General features: G+C 39.5%; 1 protein-coding gene across 2 annotated transcripts in view; it reads left to right on the top strand.

Annotated features, from left to right (window-relative positions):
• Positions 1–19,161, top strand: part of ptprua (protein tyrosine phosphatase receptor type Ua) — a 176,233-nt gene that overhangs the window by 44,936 nt on the left and 112,136 nt on the right. For both annotated transcript variants that reach the window (XM_026300744.2, XM_026300745.2), the window contains exon 2: positions 7,336–7,464. In XM_026300744.2, coding sequence (XP_026156529.1) covers positions 7,336–7,464 — 129 coding nt within the window. The remainder of the gene's footprint in view (positions 1–7,335; positions 7,465–19,161) is intronic.

Genomic DNA, 19,161 nt, shown 5'->3' on the forward strand with positions numbered 1-19,161 from the left:
TCTGCCCGGCAGTTAGGGACTGAAACCATCGTGGACCAGTAATGAAGCAATTTCACACAACAACATATGCCCTGCAGAGCCAATCTTTGCCATCCACTCCCAACCCAAGCAGGAAAAGTACAGCATGAGGTTAGGGGGAAATAACGTTTTTACCATTCACTGCTTTGTGTTTCCACAGTGATTTCTGCTCAGTCTGGGAAGTCACAATATGGCAGGTTGGACTATGATGGCTAGGGAGAGCTATACAGCAAAGAAAGTAACAGGCAAGTGCACAAGGAACATTGGTGAAACTTAGAGGAGACATAGTTCATCCTCATTTATTGGAGTCTTATCATCAGGTTTGTCTCAGGTTGCACAGCCATATAGCCATTACCAGACCATGCACTTTACATTTGCTATCTTTTAAAGGTCACAGGAGCCCATCAGTCATGCTTGGATATCCCCAGTCAGATCTCTGTATCATGATACATGATGATAAATCATTGCAGCTACAGTTCCACCAAGTATACTTTGACTGATCTCTCCTCACATGCACAGTTTGGAAGTTGGACTCACAATTTCATTCAAATCCTTTTCACTTTAGGTTTAGCTTGAATGCAAAGCTGCATTTTTGGAATAACATTAAATAAATTTTATTTATATAGCACAGAAAATTTTAAGGAAATCTCAGTAAGCTTCACATTTCACAAAACAGAACAAAAACATTTTATGCAGTTTCCTTATCCAAAAGCACTACAGAAAACCATGTCTGCTCATGGCGTACATCTGAATTAAATCATGTATGAAGTACAGTTTTGGTTTTTATAAATATCACTTCTGATCACTAGTAGCACTTTCTTTACTCTAACTTTCTTTTCTGTGTCACACAATCCACACCCTTCCATCAGTTTCACAGTATTCCAGTGGACAGCTGGTGGCAGCCAAGTTCAATCAAGTAATGAAAACTTTATGTATATACCACAGTTCATACAGCTAATGCAAAAAATTAATAAACTGTTGTAAAACAGTCTAATCTGCAGCCAGGCTAAGGAGGTAGGTTGTAAGTTTATGTTTAAAGACATCAGCACCTTCAGCTGCTCTCAGATCTTCAGGCAGGCTGTAACGATGTGCCAACAAAGGAAGGAAGCAGAAGACTGCATGTAAATAATGCATGATTTAAATTTTTTTAAACATTGGTTTTGTAAATGTTTTATAAGGAAAGAAATGCACTCTACAAGTTTGTAAGACCTCAGGGATACACAAAATGTGTTTTGGTGAGAAAACTGAATGCAAACATAGTTTTTGTTTGTGTACAAGAAAACTGCAGGGCACCTTTAATGTGGTATATATATATCGTCTGTGCATATGCATCATACAGCTGGTGTCTTGGTTCGAGTTCTAGATAGTATAATAATGCTCTTGCACTTTCAGGTTGCAAGGAATACAATTTGCTGCATGTTTTTATGCCTTCAAAAGGTCATATTTATAGTCATCATGTTGTTTTCAATATTGTCAGTCAAAAACGTTTACCAGGTCAAACCCTGCAGGGAATGTTTCTTGTCTAAAAAAACTGATATTCTCTTTTTGTACTTCCACTTCATTACTTTTTTAACCTTTGTTTAACCAGGTAAAGACCCATTGAGATTGAGATCTCATTTACAATGGTGACCTGGCCAAGAGGTCAGCAACACATGTCAAACATTAATACAACATTAACAGCAGAATTCTAACAATTCATTAATAATAAACAATATTTTAAGAATTGTGAACAATTACTTTATACACTGCAATGGACATTCTCCACATCCTGCTTGATCCTTCACTCTTTCCTGCTGTTTCCTTTTCTCCTCCTTGGTAAGACTAATGAAAATGCAGCAGTTGTTATTAATGGTGTGAGACGAAGTAGCGTTTGCATGATTCTTCTGCTGGCTCAGTATTGATGAGCTGTACAGCTGCGTGTCTCTCTTACCCCTGTCTCTTCCTCCTCTTTTCAGCCCCCCCCTAAGTAAACTTGCCAGGTCTGATGCATTGCTTGTACATGCTCAAATGCAAATCACGCAGCAGTGGAACTTTATCTCAAACCAAACAAGAGAAGCGGCTGAACATCCTGGATCCTCGGTCCCAACAGGGCTGCTGTATCTGAGAGGCTCTGATTAAAGAAGTGCCAGCAGAGTGCTGCTGTTGGTTACACAATATTAGGTGGTTTGCCTGAGGAATTTGCTTTAATGCAATAGGAAATGAGCTTAACAGACAGAGCTGCCTTATCACTAAAGGATGAGATTTTCAGTCAGGTTTCACCCAGTCAGCTTAAAGTCAGATATTTTTTTTAAAAAGGGAAGATTAGTGACAATAATGCCACTCTGTGTCTGAAGGAGAAATCTGAATTTGAAATAGTAACTAATATGCACAAAAGGTGTTCCTGAACTTAAACTGCAAGATAAAAGAAGACCTTTCCCTGGAAACATGAGAAAAAGAAGCCATGCTCAACCCAGCCATTAGAGAGGACATCCAGGGGTATCTATTTAATGTAAGTTTCAGTAGCATTTATACTTCAAGTTCCTCAAATGAGCAGTGAAAGGTAATATCTGTGAGAATCAGTGGCCTCCACAATGCAATCACATATGCACAGATAGCAGTTGTGACATGGGCATTGTTCACATTCTTGCTTGTATACTTTGTCTGGAAGACTAAAAGTATATCCAGAAGGGCGGCAGATTAGGGCCTAATCATCCCTGGCAGAAAACAGAATATAGTCCTTGTGAACTTTGTCTTTTGTACAATGTAAACAGAAACCACAGGTGACACTTGAGCAGGTGACAGTATTGTTAATCTTGAGAGTAACACAGGGAGAATAGCAGTGGATCTTGTCTTTAAAGCCGTTCCCCATTGTCGTGGAGAAGCAGAACCAGGGGTGATTCTAGGATCACACTTTTAGGGGTGCTCAGCCTCTAAGGAGAATGTGCATTTATGCAGGGCCTTTTTCCCAGTGGTCCATCTGGTTACTAAATCCTTCTCTCTCTGCTTGTCTCAATCTCTGTCCTGCTCTCTTCTCTGTGCTGTCAAATAAGTAGCAAATAATTGAATATTGGGTTATTATGGGTAATGCAGTCAGGTAATGTCATTTTAACCTCACTTTCGCACCTGAACTTGGATTTTTTCTTTGAAAAAAAATCCAACTTTAATGTAAACACAAAACTGAATTTTCTTTTATTTGTTAAACAAGAATAATTGCAATACTTTAAAGTACTGCACAGGTTTGGTATTTTATTTAAAGTAAAATAATAAGGTGTACCAGTTACAGTAGATCATTCCCCGGCAAGTGTGCAGCTAAGTCAGCTAATGTTGTTTGACCATATTCACACCATAAAGCTGTAACCACACAAACAGTCAGAACAGTCAGCAACTCCATTTGCTTTTCAACTTACTTTACTTACTTTATTTAATCTCCACCATAAAATCCATCACTACTTTCTCCTCATCCTACATTGCTTGTGTGTGGTGGAACAATATGTTCATGAAATCTGACATTAGTTAATAATAGGCCTAATGATAATTTATTATTATAATTTTAAGGGGTGCTGAGATGAGATTTTACTTAGAGTGTGCACAACTAATGCACACAGGACTAGTGAGCATATGAATGAATAGTTAAAAGCAATTATATTGGCAGCTTAAGAGTAATTGCAGTTGAGTGTCCTTATTAAATTTGTGTGTAGATGAGTTAAGCCCAACTGCACTGGAGCACTGATCAATAGAAACCCATCTTCATCCCAGACTTCTTTGATTACCCACTTGGTGTTTTATACTGAATAGCTTTTGAAGACAAAAACGCAAAACATCTTGTTTTCCATGAATCATATTGTTATACATGCTCTGCACTATCTGTGATTTGTTCTCATTATCCACGCCCCTCTTTGACTTTAGTCTTTCTCTCTTAATATTCTGTTTGAGGACTCTTCACCCCACCCACAGTTTCTGCCTCGGCCCTCTAATTTATTTCTCCCTCTCCAGGATAAATGCTATGTAAGAGTCTTGTGTTTTCCTCCCTCTCTATCACAACATATTTATGATATGCCTGCTGTGCAGGCTATAAGTCAGGGTTGTGGTGTTCACTGTAGAAGCCAGCTAGGTTGGACAGTGGTACCCTGCGTCCATCACAAGCACTTCAGTCTGGTCTACATCTTGTCCCATTAATCTCCCTCCAGGGCCTCTTCTAGTTGCCTTACAGCCACTGTTTGCAGCAGAGTTATGCTCTTCCTGCTATTTCCTGACTTTGATCCCACACAAACACTGCTAATAGGTATCAATTAATGCTCTCTGTGGACACTACGGTATTAAACCACTGACTGGTTACAGAAAGCATCTGTCTCTTAAACAGTTGGATCAGACAAAAACCTTCTAACTAACCATGTAGATAGTATAAGTTCTATGTCTCCACATTTTCAGATATCAACTTAATTTTTGGTGAAATGTGTTTGATTTTGTAGGAAACAATGACCTGATTGTGGCTTAGAAAAGAAAGTCAGAAAGTAGTGAGAAATATAAAAAAATGTAATAGTAACATCAGTCTTATCCATTCTCAGAGTCAGAAAAACGAGTAATATTAGGTTTTCCCCTCAGATGTATCACAGGGAAGCCACTGAAATGGAATTTAGTCCATCAGTGAAAGCTGCATTAATGAGATTTTTTTGCTGCCTCTTGCAGGCTTTAAACCCTCCTTATTGCTTCTTTGTGTGGAATCTGATGAAACACAGCAAACCTTTTTGGATAGGGACAATAAAGTAACTTGGAAATGAACCTCTAGTACTGGATATGGTGAAACACAAAAGGTAAACAGTCTGCTTTAAAAGGTTTATGGCAGTGTAATGGTACAAGTTGGGTGGGAATGTATTAGCAGAAGAACAGAAAAACTCTTTGCCAGGTAAACGAAAGAGCTAAGAATGTGGTGAAGTTGGCACAGGAGGACAAATCAAACAAGACACTCATTCCCAGAATGGTATCTTATGACAAGGTTGGGTCTTGTTTGGCAAATTAACTCTCCTACCTTTCAAAGAGGAGTGCACCTCGTTCTTTATTTATTTATTTCACGCTCTTTGTTCTCCTCCTGTGAAACTTGTCAGCTGTGACAGTAGCTCACTAAAGTTATCTAGGTCCCCACGGTCCATGTCTCATGGTGTTATTGCAGCTCTGCATGATGGCACATTGCTCTGGGACTGTGCTGAACAGTGCTGCAACTAGTGTCTGTGATAAGCAATTAGCATTCTAAAAGCAGCTTTTTCACACATTCAAATTATTATTATGTGAAAATTCAAGCAATCTTGATCCCACATTGCCAGATTCCCTGTTGCTGCGATGAACACAAATAATTCAGTCCCACTGTCGTTACGGCACTGGTCTGTGTGACAGTGACAGATTCATTATAATTTTATTCATTTTTAAGTAAACATCAAAACAGCAAACAACCTCAGTGACCACATACGGACACACACAGTTTCTTATGCACTAGTTCAGAGAAATGCACACATTCATTCTGAAGAATACACGTGGCTTTTCTAATTACATGGGGCTGCCCTCCTGCTGCCAGAGAAGCTCATTTGGGCACTGAGAGGAACGTGTGTGCTAAAAGCAAAGCAGGCTGGAAAGGATGAGTCTTAATGAGGGGAATCAGTGGAACATGTCTGATGGTGACATTTCTTCCTGGAGCTGGAGGGCTCTCGATGAAAGGCAGGTCTCCACCGCAAGCCATACTCCACCACTCAGCCCTCTTATCCTCAGATAACCAGGCACAGCACAGCACAACAAGCAGCCCTCACACAGGAGGCAATTAAAACTGATCTGCTTGCACACCCGGAAACACTTGCTCAGCTTCAGGCACAAGGGAAGAAGGCTGGACCAGTGCTGAGGTTCACTAGTGGTGGGGTGGTGAAATTTGTTTGGAACGACAAAATCAGTGGTCTAAAGTTACTGTGAAGCTTATCAGTTTTCTACATTCAATATTTCAGATTCAAAAACTTTACAATAATTAGAAAACAGATGGAGTTTCTGAACAAAACACAAGTAGCAACATTGTGGGAGTAGACCAAATGGGATACTATTAAGTGGAAGCTGGCACGGAGTCAGAGTAGCTCTTTACCACCAGCTGCACTGCTGCCAAGCTTTAATATGATCTGTTAGTGAAGAGGGTCTTGGGACCATAGTGGGCTCAGGGCATTTGGAGTTAGATAGAAGACCTGTCTTCTCAGCCAGAGCCAGACTGAACAATGGCCAGTGGTGTCAGCTCTGTTCTGTACTGTATGTCCCATAAATGAGCAGCTTCTTGCATCCCATACCATTGTTCCTGAGCCACCCTTTATAAGTAGGTCCCATGTTGTTCTATGTGCACCAGGATCAGTACAAATCACACTACAGAGGTAGTAGGGTAGAAGCCCTTGTCAGATTATTCTTTTCTTTTACTTCTTGTGCAGACTTTATGTGGCTCCAGCCTTTTCTTATATCGACTTTGATGCCATTGTACTAATCAAAGGTTTTGAGATGTTCAGCTGGGCAAAAAAACACAAGCTTTTGGAAACCACTTCATTTGGAGCTGAAAACTGATCACAGCTGTAACACATCATACACACACACACAAACAGTAATTTTGAAGTAATTTTCAGACATTTCTTTAGATAAAATGAGTGATGAATTAAATAATTATCAAATGCTATAATTGTTGGCTTTGTCTCTGAGACAAAGACTCTGAGACTGTGTGTAAACTATGTCTGTCAATTGCTATCAGCATTTCTGTATGGATGACGACAAGCAGAATATATGGCTTGTGCCATTGCATGACCAGGAATTTGTCCAAAGCACGTGGTTTGTGCAATAATGGCAGAATAGTGAATGTCACCATTAGAAGCCAGACTTGGTTGGGTCACCTTCATAGGCTCAAGGCCAGCCTGTTGTTGTTCTCCATCAGCTGAGAACCCCTTTCACTCCCGTGGCTGTGCTGCCCATTATTTCTGGCTATCTGGGTGACCTGTGGCTGTTGTGTCATTTTCACTCCACAGGGCTAATTGCACCAAATAGCAGTACATTCGAGCGAATAGATGAGATAGACACTCCATGCTGACCGCCTGGTGCCAACCATTAGCTGTAATTTACTTTAGAGCTGCAAAGATTCTGCAGGAGTTGATATATGTGCACATTTACAGTTAGCCTGTGGTGATGTAACTGAACAGTAATTTCTGGTGTTTCTCTAATAGGACTATGATGTGTTTTCTCCTCATAGCACATAGCAAAGATAGTTTACAAATGGCTACAAGTTTAAGTTTTTTTCTGTGATGGCTTTAGTAACACATTTTGCTCTGTCCTCTGTAGCGGGCTGTACATTTGATGAGGACTCAGACCCTGGTTTGTGCGAATACCGACAGGGGCAGGAGGATGACTTTGACTGGCAGCTAATAAGAACCTACAACTGGCTACACCCGACCCCAGATCTTCTACAAGGTAGGCTTCAATATGTGTCACAGTTAAGGCTCCGGGTGGGCTAAACCCCAGGTGGACTGGAAAAAATGAAGCTGTAGTTGTGTTCCAGCAACCACAGTGTATAATACACACCAACTGCAGTGTGGTAGCTCACTCCAAATAAATCATAGCACAAATCATAGCACAATAGCACAAATAAATCAACATCTCTTCTTATCTGATTATACTAGGTACTCTGAATTGCCATGTAGTGTTAGCTTGCCAAAACGCAGTGGAAGAAGGGTGTACATTTATTACAGACAGGGATTTGGAAGAATCCGTTATCAAACTTTATCAAATACTGTGTTACTAAGTAGGGAAAGACGAGGCAGGGCAGGTTTATTTGTATAGCACCTTTTGGGAAGGCAATTAGGTGTGCTTTACATCATACATAAAAGACAAGATATAAAAGAAACAGTACAATATAACAAAGACATATAAATAAGCTTTAAAATGATAAAATATATAATAAAATAAATGAAACAGATTAAACAAGAATAAAAAATGTAATAGTAGCTATAGCCCAGTGGAAGGTATGAATGATAATGTAATTTAATAAATCTTCCATGTGGTCCATAAAAACTAAATGCTGTATCTCTGTGTTTATTGTTGGCTCTGGGAACACTACCATACACAGACCACCTGACGGTTTTTAAAGTAGCAGCAGATCAGAAATGTGTTTTCACCCTGAAACATTAAATGCTTTATTTCAAAATTACCAAGCATGTCCAGTCACTGTGGTTCTTTTCATTCCTTTTAATAGCTGCAAACTCACAACCTTGATATACTTACAGTTTAATTATTATGTAATGGAGTACATTATTGTGAATGCATATTTCCAAAAGCTCAGCTACGCTGCCAAACAAGGGCCTAATTCCCATCATGATGTGGTGGGACAGCCTCTGGGGCGCCCTTCACCTCACACTTTTCCAACACTGGAATCCAGAGGGCTGCCAATAGCTTTGCAGAGCTGCTGATCAGTGATTGGTCAGGTGTGTGGAGGGGTGAAAACAAGCAAAGTTTGAACGTTTTTTTTTTTGGTTTCTGGTCAGTTGTAAGTTGAACATAGCTTGTGGCAGCTGGCTTTTCACCCTGGCTCCAAGTGTGGCAGTAATTTACACTTAAAACATGGTTGGAAGAAACCTCATACAGACTTACCTGTGCCTCAGGAAAATGCCACTTTTAGCCATATGACCACACAAAAGTAGAGCCATTAGATTTGTGAGTCATTTTTTTGAGGAATGTCTGCTAATGGAACAGAAAATGTTGCCAAGGGAACAGCTGTAAGTGGAGTAACCGTCAAGATCTCACTTTCAAAGGAAAGTTTAGTTGCTAATAAGCCTGTCTGGTGGCCAGACAGTCAACCCACGGTCTCAGTTCTGTATTCATGTTCCCAAAGCAGGTACTTGGGAATAAATATTTTGCAAAAACAAACCAAGTGTCTGAGGATATTTGCCATCTAGTCTAGAAACAGAGGCATAGGTTTTGCTGTTTTGGTGCAAAAACACAACACAGACACATTTTTTGAATAAAGTACTGGCACACATAATGAAAATAAATTTACTGCTAACCCACTGGGAATGTTTGTGCAGTATTCTCTTAAGTCCAAACCCATGTCTAAAATCTTTTGACAGAAATTTCAGGCAGGATGATTGAATAGTTTTGAATGAGGTTGACCCTCCTTAAAGTAAGAACAAACTATATTAGCACTCCCTTTAATGTGAAATTTAATTGAACAAATTATGTTTTAGGCTCAGATTTGGTTCCACCTCCCTTGTGTAAAATGTATCTCAAGAGTTTCATTTGTGATCCCTAATAGCTCACTCATGATTTATAACAGGGCTGTGTTTGCCATAATGATAGTCCCTCCAAATGTAGTGTGAGCAGTAGAGGTATTCACTTATGAAAGAATCATCGGGGATGCTCTTTGCCACAAAGAATAAAGAGGATTTTGCCTAGTTGGACCTAAAACTGAGTTGCGTGGTCTTCTAAAAGTTGCAGAGGTGATAATGTTGGAGACATACAGGTTTGTTGGTGACTCTAAATTGCCCACAGGTGTGAATGTTTGTGTCTCTTTGTGTAAGTCCTGTGATTGGTGATTTATCCAGAGTGCACCCTGCCTCGCACCCGAAATCAGCTGGGATTGGCTCGCACCTCATGCCACCCTCTACAGCAGAGGTCACTAACAGGCGGACCGCGGTCCGGGTGTGGACCCAGAAGCCGCCCCATACGGACCCGGACGTACAGCCAAAACAGAAGATTGTGATTTAAAACCTAACGGGGCGCTTCTATTTCCACCGGCGCAGCTTTTGTAGACTTTACAGTAGTGGAAACGCACAGACCAATTGCATGCGAGTTGAGCCATCCCACGTGATACCACTCAGCCAATCAAGTCTGTGCATCCCAGGCGGTAAACATTACGACTCTACAGTGTAAACAGCGCTAGAGGCAAGTTACACATGAAAACAGTGTTGCCAACTTAGCGACTTTGTCGCTATATTTAGCGAGTATTCAGACCCCTCTAGCGACACTTTTTTTAAAAGCGACTAGCGACAAATCTGGCGACTTTTTCTGGTGTTACTGGAGACTGTTGGAGACTCTGATGTGTCTGTACTGCACCATTCTTACACTTCTCAATTTGCCGCAGTAAGACGGCAAATCAGCTGCAGCCGCGGGCCCCTCCCCCGTCCCAAAGCCTTCACAGGCGGCCCAGTCCTGTCGCAGCAGTCCCTCCCTCCCAGCTGCAGTCACAGCAGGAAGTGTTCACGCCTCCGCGTCCCGACTGCAAATGAATCGCGCGTGCGATCATGTATGTGCGTGATCTGTACTGATGCATGGCATAATAAAAAAATAAAATAAAATAAAAAAAGGTCAAATGTTCTTTGTCTAAAATAAATCACTGCATTTGACTCAAACAGCCTCAGTCATTTACAGCAAGGCAAATGTATTTAGTTCTGAGAACTTATTAACTGCAGGCCGTCATGCTACATTATATGGCACAGTACAAATATTTTGAGTGTCCCTTATTCTGTCCCTTATTTCTTATAAAGAATCACAATTGTCTCTTACTTTCCATTTCTGAAGTTGGCAAAAGCGTCCATCACAATTACAGCATGTGCCATGGACATTATGCAAATTACGCGATGACGTCATTCAGCGACTTCTAGCGACTTTTAGGACAGCCAATAGCTACTTTCCTTACTGACGAGTTGGCAACACTGCATGAAAAGACAGTACAAAGAAAAAGAAAGAGAGCGATACATGTAGAAAACAAAGGGAGAGAAACTGTAAAGTGAGACGGAGAAAGAGAGAGAACTTAGTTAATGAGAGAACATTATACATATCTACAGCCATACATATATGTTCAGTTGTATGTTACATGACAATAAATATTGTCAGAAAGTTTTTGAATTGTACTGAATTCATTTGATTTGACAGTCAGGTATTGATTACATGCAGATGTTGATAAAACTACTAGGCTACTTAAATATATATCACACTAACTAGTTAGACATTATGATCTTCCGGACCTTTGCTTCAAGAAATTTTCTCTAACCTATAGCCTTATAGGAAATGGATGTTTAAGCTCAATTAGTTACATTAATTACTCAATGGATTTCAATATATATTAATCTAATGGTGGTTTCTGTAAAATAATCAGTTCATTGTTTAATTTGGGAAATGTCATAATAATGTACAGTCCTTTGTTCAACCATTAGCCCAGGACGCAAATAAAATAACAGCAACAAATTCTCCTATTTGCAAAATTGATCCCTGGGGATGTGTGGCATTTTTGCTGATGAGAGGTATGACAATGAAAAAAATGAATCATCAAAACAATCTGATAATTTTTATTTTCTGCCAACTGTAATCATTTTAGATTTTAAATTTAATTAATTTAAACTTATCTGAGCTCTTCTGGAGTAGCTGTAGAAATTTTAGATTATTTTAAAAATTATACTCAAAATAACATTACCTTGGTAGAAATATAACAGCAGCTGACTAATAATTAACCATGCATATGGCAGATCTGCTGTAAAGTCAGATCAGTCTGCTAAGCAATCACATTAGTCTCTCGGTGATTTGCCTTCAAAAAAGGTGTAAAGACACTTCATTTTTGCTGTGGCTGAATTTTAATGGCTGTTGAAAGACTCAGTGCCTGCATGCTCACCAGGTTTCCTCAGTTTATTTATGCCAAAAAATCTTATTATCTTGGACCCTGTTCCAGTCATCAATCTACTGACTGCTTGTTTTCACACACTCAACCCCTTGCTGCTTTTCTATTTAAGTCTGTCATGCATCTACACAGGTGGCCAGCCTTCAATCTGCATTGACATTTTACATGTATGTATATTTGAAGCAGTCTGTTTTTTGGGAGGAGGTGGGAGGCTCCTGTAGCCCTACTAGTGCACATCTGAGAGGAAAACACAACTTCCATATAGGATGCTGGCTCGGGTAGATTGTGGTGTTTTGTCGAAGGAGCCGGCAGACGTCCGGGATTTCATGATTCATTCGCAGTTATCAAGTTCTTGTTCCGCTGTTCTAGGCACAGCTCCCCTGAGACAGGCTGGATATGTTAACGAACTCCCCGGGAATGGTGGAGTCTAGCATGGGTCATTGATGATTACACTTCCTGGTGTTCCTTAGGGACCAGCAGAGCCACAAAGGCAGCTTTTCATCTTCTTTTCATCCATTAGAGAGGGTTGATTTCAGGCAGGATGAGCACATGCTCAGATGACTTGAATGTTCCTCTCAGATGATGCTGCGTGAGCAATGAAGATTTGATCTATCTCTGTGTGATACCCCATTATCAGAGTTTAGTGACCCCACTCATGAGAATCTGACAAAAAAAATGTATAGGTTGTGTGAAGGACCAGTAGAGCTTGCTACAGTACAATGATCTCAACTCCAATCTTTTCTGTTCCTTTGAGACAATGTACTTTATGTAAACTTTTAAACCTTTTCATATGTACCAAGACCATATACTAAACATTTACTCTTGCCTTTTTTGTCACTAGCCTTTTAATTAGATCCGAAATGTTTTAGTTTTAAACATCAATTAAAAATCGTGATTTTTGCCATATTGTCCAGCTCTACTGGCCAATATTCACATGTACAGCATTATTATGGAATATAGTATGAAAAATCCTTAAATATAATGTGCTTATTAAGCTTCCTTGTAAATGTTTCTATATCTAACACTACATTGATGTGAAATCCAGGGTAGTGAAATTGACTTGCTGTCAAGTTTTATATGACCATGCTGCTTGGGAAATATAACGTTACCAGTTCATCTTTTCAAAAGCAAATGAAAAATATACATTTTGGCTAGAATGTTTTTAAAGTCTTCTTTCAGAAATGCTAAAGAGACTGCAATTGAGACAACAACTTAGTTTATTAGGCACCAGCAGCTCAATAGTATTGATTTGTACCCAGCAGCTAGTGGAATACCAATGACGTGAAACATTGCATCTAAAAAGGAACATGTTACGGCCAGCAGGTTTATTTTTTTCATGATAGTGTTTTCAGCCTGCTTGTCAGTATCCCAGTGCAGGATATAAAAGCCAGTGCTTAGTGTCTGGACCTATGTAGGAAAACAAACATGATTTTGGTTTAGGACAGTGTTTCTATTCTTTTGATAGCTCAATTAAACTAGTTTGTGCTGAAGCAGATTCAAAGGCCCTTGAAGGTGATTTTATTGGATGTAAATTAAATTGAATCCACAGAGGACACCTCAAAAATGGTTAAATTTAAGTCATTATTTCTACAGGGCTCATTTGAGACCTGTAACATTCAGAAAGACTGGACTAGATCAGAAGTTTTGACGAGGTTCTCATCCAGGAGCTGAGTGAGACACATATGGTAAAAGGGTACATGCCAGTGTTCCAAAAACAACCAGTTGTCAGTTACTGTAGTTCGTCTCACTGATTTGACTCACTCACCAACATAGTCAGCAGTTGCAGCAGGACCAGCTGCAATGAATGCAATTAAGGTTACTGAAAAATGCTGGTGTCTGATTGCACCAATTTGGGTCAAACACCTTCCTTTTGAAGTCATTACCCAGTCACATCTAAACATGCGGCCTCCATGCACATCTTATTAGACCGAGTGTGACAAATGCTTTCCAAGGATAACATTAGCTCTGAGTATCATCACATTTTTCTGTTTTCTTCAGCATCACACTAACATTCATGGGCACAGTGCAAACAGCCACTGCTAATAGCTAATTCCTCAAACAATTAAGAGTGCCTGTTTGGCTAAACAACTAAGATAACATGTTTCCTTTTTCCATTTTTATTCATTCATATTATATTTGTGGCTGAAAAACTAAATAAAAAGTGTTGTTGTAAATTTAATCACAGTTAAGTCAAGCCCACACAGTTAAGAGCTGGTCTGAGTTTAATACCAAAATGTATAATGGGCCCCTTTTGTCTGGACAATCGAGAACATTTAGTCACACCTGTAAATCAAAATGAAACACACCCTACTGCACTACATGAACTTCATAAGAGAGGCCAATCTGGAAAATGATGGTAATTATCAATCACTTGAAAAAACTTTTAAAGGCCAGTGCATTAATTGAGTGTTGGTATTTTTGCACATACATCAGTATGTACATATTAACTTTGAGGCAAATATGTAAAGGCTGTTTATTTATTTTCATATGCAGTTAGTTTTAAACGTAGGTGAGAACATATATTGTACTGCTGAGGAGAATAAACCTGTTCACATTTAAAAAGAGCAGCAGAAGCACCATCATCCATACAAACGGATGATGGTGCTTTTAGATTTATTCGAACACACAGCCTTGCCATTTCATACAGACAGAATGCAAATATCATGTGGCTCACAGAAAAGTCATCATTAATGGCTGCCTTGGTTCAGCATAAATCACCTTTGAGCTATGAATGCTATTGCAGCACGACTCCAGAAATGCACAAAACTCACTGAAGTGGAAGCAAAGCAGTCTCTTCTCCCTTCAAACTTCCCTTTTGGGGTTAGAACATAGGGCTTATTTGCTGAGAAGAACCTTAAACCATGTATGGTTTCATGTCTGCACCCCCTGCACTTTTGCCTGTCCCCACTCTGCTGGGATTACTCCAGAACATTGCTAGCTTTGGTGATCCAGGGCACAGATTACAGAAACTAACGAAAGGAGGCGGAATGACTCTTTGTATTTAAAATGGCACATTAACACAATTCATGTTAATTTGTCAGCTGAGTCTGTTGTAGTTAAGACACAGTAGGTCTATGTACTGCTGAATGGCCTATTCATGAACAGTGGTACCATAACATACCATATGTACCATAAATTTTCTTAAGCATTTATGAGCGTGGACTAACCATAAAAACAACTGCTTTGATCGTTCGTTCAAATGCCTACAGGAGCTATTTTTGCATAGACCTGAAAAGCACCATTTATGAATTATGGCTCTTGACAGTCAGGAGCAAAGGAAAAAGCAGTGTGATGTCGTTGTAGCACTATACAACCTTTCTGGGAGTAGATGAAGGTGGATGGATGGGTGTACTGGGGTGATTGTAGTTCAGTTTGTCAGCATAACATTGGATAGGTTTATGACCCCAGTCTTTTGCTAGAACCCAGCAGGAATAACCAAAGTAGTTTCTAGTAGTTTCTCTACTAATTTGACATTTGTTGATATATGCTTTGTTCCAAAATTAGTCGCAAAGAATAGATAACACGGACAGCGTGGTGGATTAGTGGTTAGCACTGTTGCCTCACAGCAAGAAGGTTCCTGGTTTGAAACCCATCAGGAGCCTTTCTGTGTGGAGTTTGCATGTTCTCCCTGTGCTTGTGTGGGTTTTCTCCAGGTACTCTGGTTTCCTCCCACAGTCCAAAAACATGTATGTCAGGTTGATTGGTGACTCTAAATTGCCCATAGGAGTGAGTGTGAGTGTGTGAGGTTGTTTGTCTCTATGTGGCCCTGTGATGGACTGGTGACCTGTCCAGGGTGGACCCCTGCCTTTCACCCAGAGAGAGCTGGGATAGGCTCCAGCAGATCCCTGTGACCCTGGTTAAGGCATAAGCAGGTATAGAAAATGAATGAATGAATGAATATATAACGCTGTCATGGTTATGTCAAATCTGTGAAAGAAAAAAAAACTAGGAGCAGGAATAAAAAGCAGCCTGGCTCTACACAAAGTTAAAAAAAAATCACCCACCAGTTAATTATTTATCATTTGTTTTATCAAGAAAAGAAAGGCAAAAACAACTTTTCTAAAAAAAATTTACAACACGGATTACTTTTAGAATTGAGTTATTCCTTTTTGACCATTATGTTAATAAGCAAACCTGGCCAGAAATTTGTGATATGGATCATTCTGGAAGGCGAATGCTGAATGAATAATATTTTAACATTTAGCCTGGAGGATTCTTGCTGATGTCGTCATTAATGATTGGCCTATTTGCATACCACTTTCTATAATCTGAGGCAGCAATTAGAAAATTAAGTCACTAAGATGGAGCCTAGGTAGAGCCAATGTGGGGAAAACAACTAGGACTCTTCAAAGCAAGCCTTGCTATGGGCTAGACCTACATTGGCTTAGACAGCCAGATATGGTGATAAAGATAATCAGCTGTTTTGACTGATGCTAATTGGTTCTTGGTTTGGTGTCTTGAACTTAATGCAGGCAGTGACTCTAGTAGTACTTTTACACCTAGTTTTATTTATTCTTTAATTAGTCAATACAAGTTTGTAGCCACTATTTTGAAAGAACATTTCATTGTATTTATAGCAGCAACTTCAGCTTTTATGAACAGGGTGTTACATCAGATTTCATTTGGCCTCTGTGTCAGACAGCAGCAGAATAGAAAATGTTGCTGTTCAGAGTAATACAAAGACTCTGAGCTCTTTTTCTCTTCCCAAAGTAGTGACACTTAAAATTGTTGGTTCCTCTGAGGTTGGAAATTCACTTTCTTTCATCAGACTCAGGGGAACATTAAGGGGAGGGCATAAACCATCTGTGTGCATATCTTGGGTGAGACTGACTGAGCTCTCTAAATACCACAAGCAGACTATAAACAGACTGGAGAAATGAAAAGAGGATGAAAAAGTATATACTGAAGATGAAAAGGTGATATGTTGTGAGGACACCAGATGTGTCTTTACTGAAGAGGAGATTCAAAAGTGATAGGCTGAAGGCAATGGAACTTTTTTTTATCAAGGTGGCAAGAATTTTCCATGTGGAACTTTTACCTGCCTGCTACTTTCTTATCCTCTTGTGGCACATTGAATGATAAAGTTTCAGGACAAGCAGTGAAATTGCACTTTACACCAGCAGAAGACTGATAATAACGGAGCCATGTTAAAGTCCTGCCTCCTCCAAAGGCTCAACACTGAGCACCACACACTGTGCATCAACTGTCGTGAAGAAGTAAATGCGTATCTTTGTCCTCATGAATCAACAGCAAACGTGTGATGCATGTTTTAGGAATTATGACAGCACATGTTGATTGGGTTATTATGCAGCTAGTCAGAGTTGTGATTAGACAGGCTTCATCTGATTCACTATTGTCTACTGCTGACCACTATAATCAGCTGAGTCAATAGGCAAGATTTTTCAGTGGTACATGTCATAATATAACTGCATTCTTGAAATAGATTAAAACGTGTGAAGAGAAAGTAATCATTTGTGAGCTTTGACAAAGGAATTATTAGCATTTGAATATTTCTCCCCAAGTGCACCATCTTTTCTTAACATATACAGCTAATGGAAAAGAACGCACTGTAATGCCAGAATAACAGGGGCTCATTTTAGTAGAAATCCTAAATAAATGCTTTACATCTGTACACTTTTGACAGTTCTGTCTAGACTCTGACAACTCCTAACAGCACTTTCCATACAGCACCATGTTGTGCTCAATCACAGACATGGGTTGGCATTTTAAATTAAGATGCCCATCTTTTTATCACAGCTACAGATTAGTGCTGTATCTCAGAAGCCAGAATGATAATAATGTGACTGTCCTTCTGTAATTAACATGACATGACAGGCTCTGTAAATAGAGGCCGGTGTGAAGCTGGCCGTGCCATTAGAGCAAGTGAGACAGAAATGTTTTAGTGACAGGGCTCATTTGATTGGCTGTGGGGGGATTACCTGTGACTGTGTGTGGGAGCTCTCACTGGTCTGACTTGCCCTGTTATACTGGACCCAGGCGTCCTTTTTGTTGCTACCATGCACTGAAGCATAGGTTAGGTTTCTAGAGAGGCTGTCATATGACAAAGGTTTTATGTCAATTTGAAATATGGATTATTGATAGAGAATGTATATTTGGGTCCCAACCATGGCTGACACAATTCACATTTACTGATATAATGGTGCTGTGCAGGCAATTTAATATGTTGCCGTAAGCAACTACAGTCAATAATACTGCATGTCAAAATGAAAATTAAGTTAACGCTTTGCAATAACTAAGACTTTCATGCATCATCAGTAAAAGGTAATAAAAAGGATCACTGTGGAGTATTCAGATCAGTCTCATATATTGTCACTCTTCTAAATCATCAACAGCAATCTTGCAATTTTAATTAATAATTACAATTAGCAAAATAAACCAAAAATCTAAGAAAAAATTTTGCGTTTAAAGTTAATTATATTGCTACCACATTTATACTAACAATGGGAACGTAATGTAGTGAAAGTAAGTTGGAGTTCTTGGTAAATGGCACATATTGACTTTGGATTAAAGTAGCCAAATTATAGGAGGAATCACAGGTTTTTCCCGGAAAGAGTAAAAACATCATTCTGGCAACTTGGATTGCAGCAAAAAAGAGCTAATCACGATGTTTAGGGTCGGGGTGGTGACATCTGGGCCATCTGTTCTGCAGGAATGGTATGGAATCTTTTACTCACCATGATGTTGTTGCAGTTCAGACACTCAAATCTCTGCCTACATCAGTTTTATTGTAAGCAGTGTGGCTATTCCATATCCTGCCAGCACTGTAACCAGTAGGTCTGTGGGTGGAGTTAAAGTAGGAGATTGGGAAGGAATTGTGGGAAATTTAGTGTGTGACTGTGACATTACCATTTTTATGTGACATCAATAGGCTACTTGTGATTTCATGGCATTTAAGGCCATGGTGGTAATGTTCCAAATGAGTTTATATTTTAACATTGCAGGTAGATATAAAGTAAATGAAGCCTAGCTTCTGTATAATGTACTAAATGAAAGAAAGTTTTTTTCAGATGTATTAAATATTGTGTACAAAAGTTTGCAATCAAAACACAAGTCTACAGCAATAACAGCAGTTGACAAGTAGTTGTCCCTGAGTTAAGGGCCTCCAAAATGACTTTGAGCCTAAAACCCACTCCTTGTCTTCATTTTGCAAATATGGTTCTTGAGTCCCTTAATAACAAGGGGGTCAGTTGTAGCGCCCTCCCTAAGCTCTCTCCAGTTTGGGAAAGGTATTTAGAGTGGATTTGCATTATTTATTGGCTTTACCTTCAATGTTTGCTTGAGCCTTTAATACCTGGTATTAACAGCACGTTGCACCGCCAGTGACTCTTCCTATAAACAGGTCCCATTGCTCCAAAATGGCCTCTAGTTCAAGTCTCTCTTACTACAACTGAATATTATAAGGCTGCTCACATTCCCTGCTGACATTCTTCTCAGACTGCTTTAGTGGCTTTCTCACACACCAATCTACATGTTGTAACATT

Source organism: Mastacembelus armatus, chromosome 11 (assembly GCF_900324485.2).
Source record: "Mastacembelus armatus chromosome 11, fMasArm1.2, whole genome shotgun sequence".
NCBI classification, from domain to species: domain Eukaryota; kingdom Metazoa; phylum Chordata; class Actinopteri; order Synbranchiformes; family Mastacembelidae; genus Mastacembelus; species Mastacembelus armatus.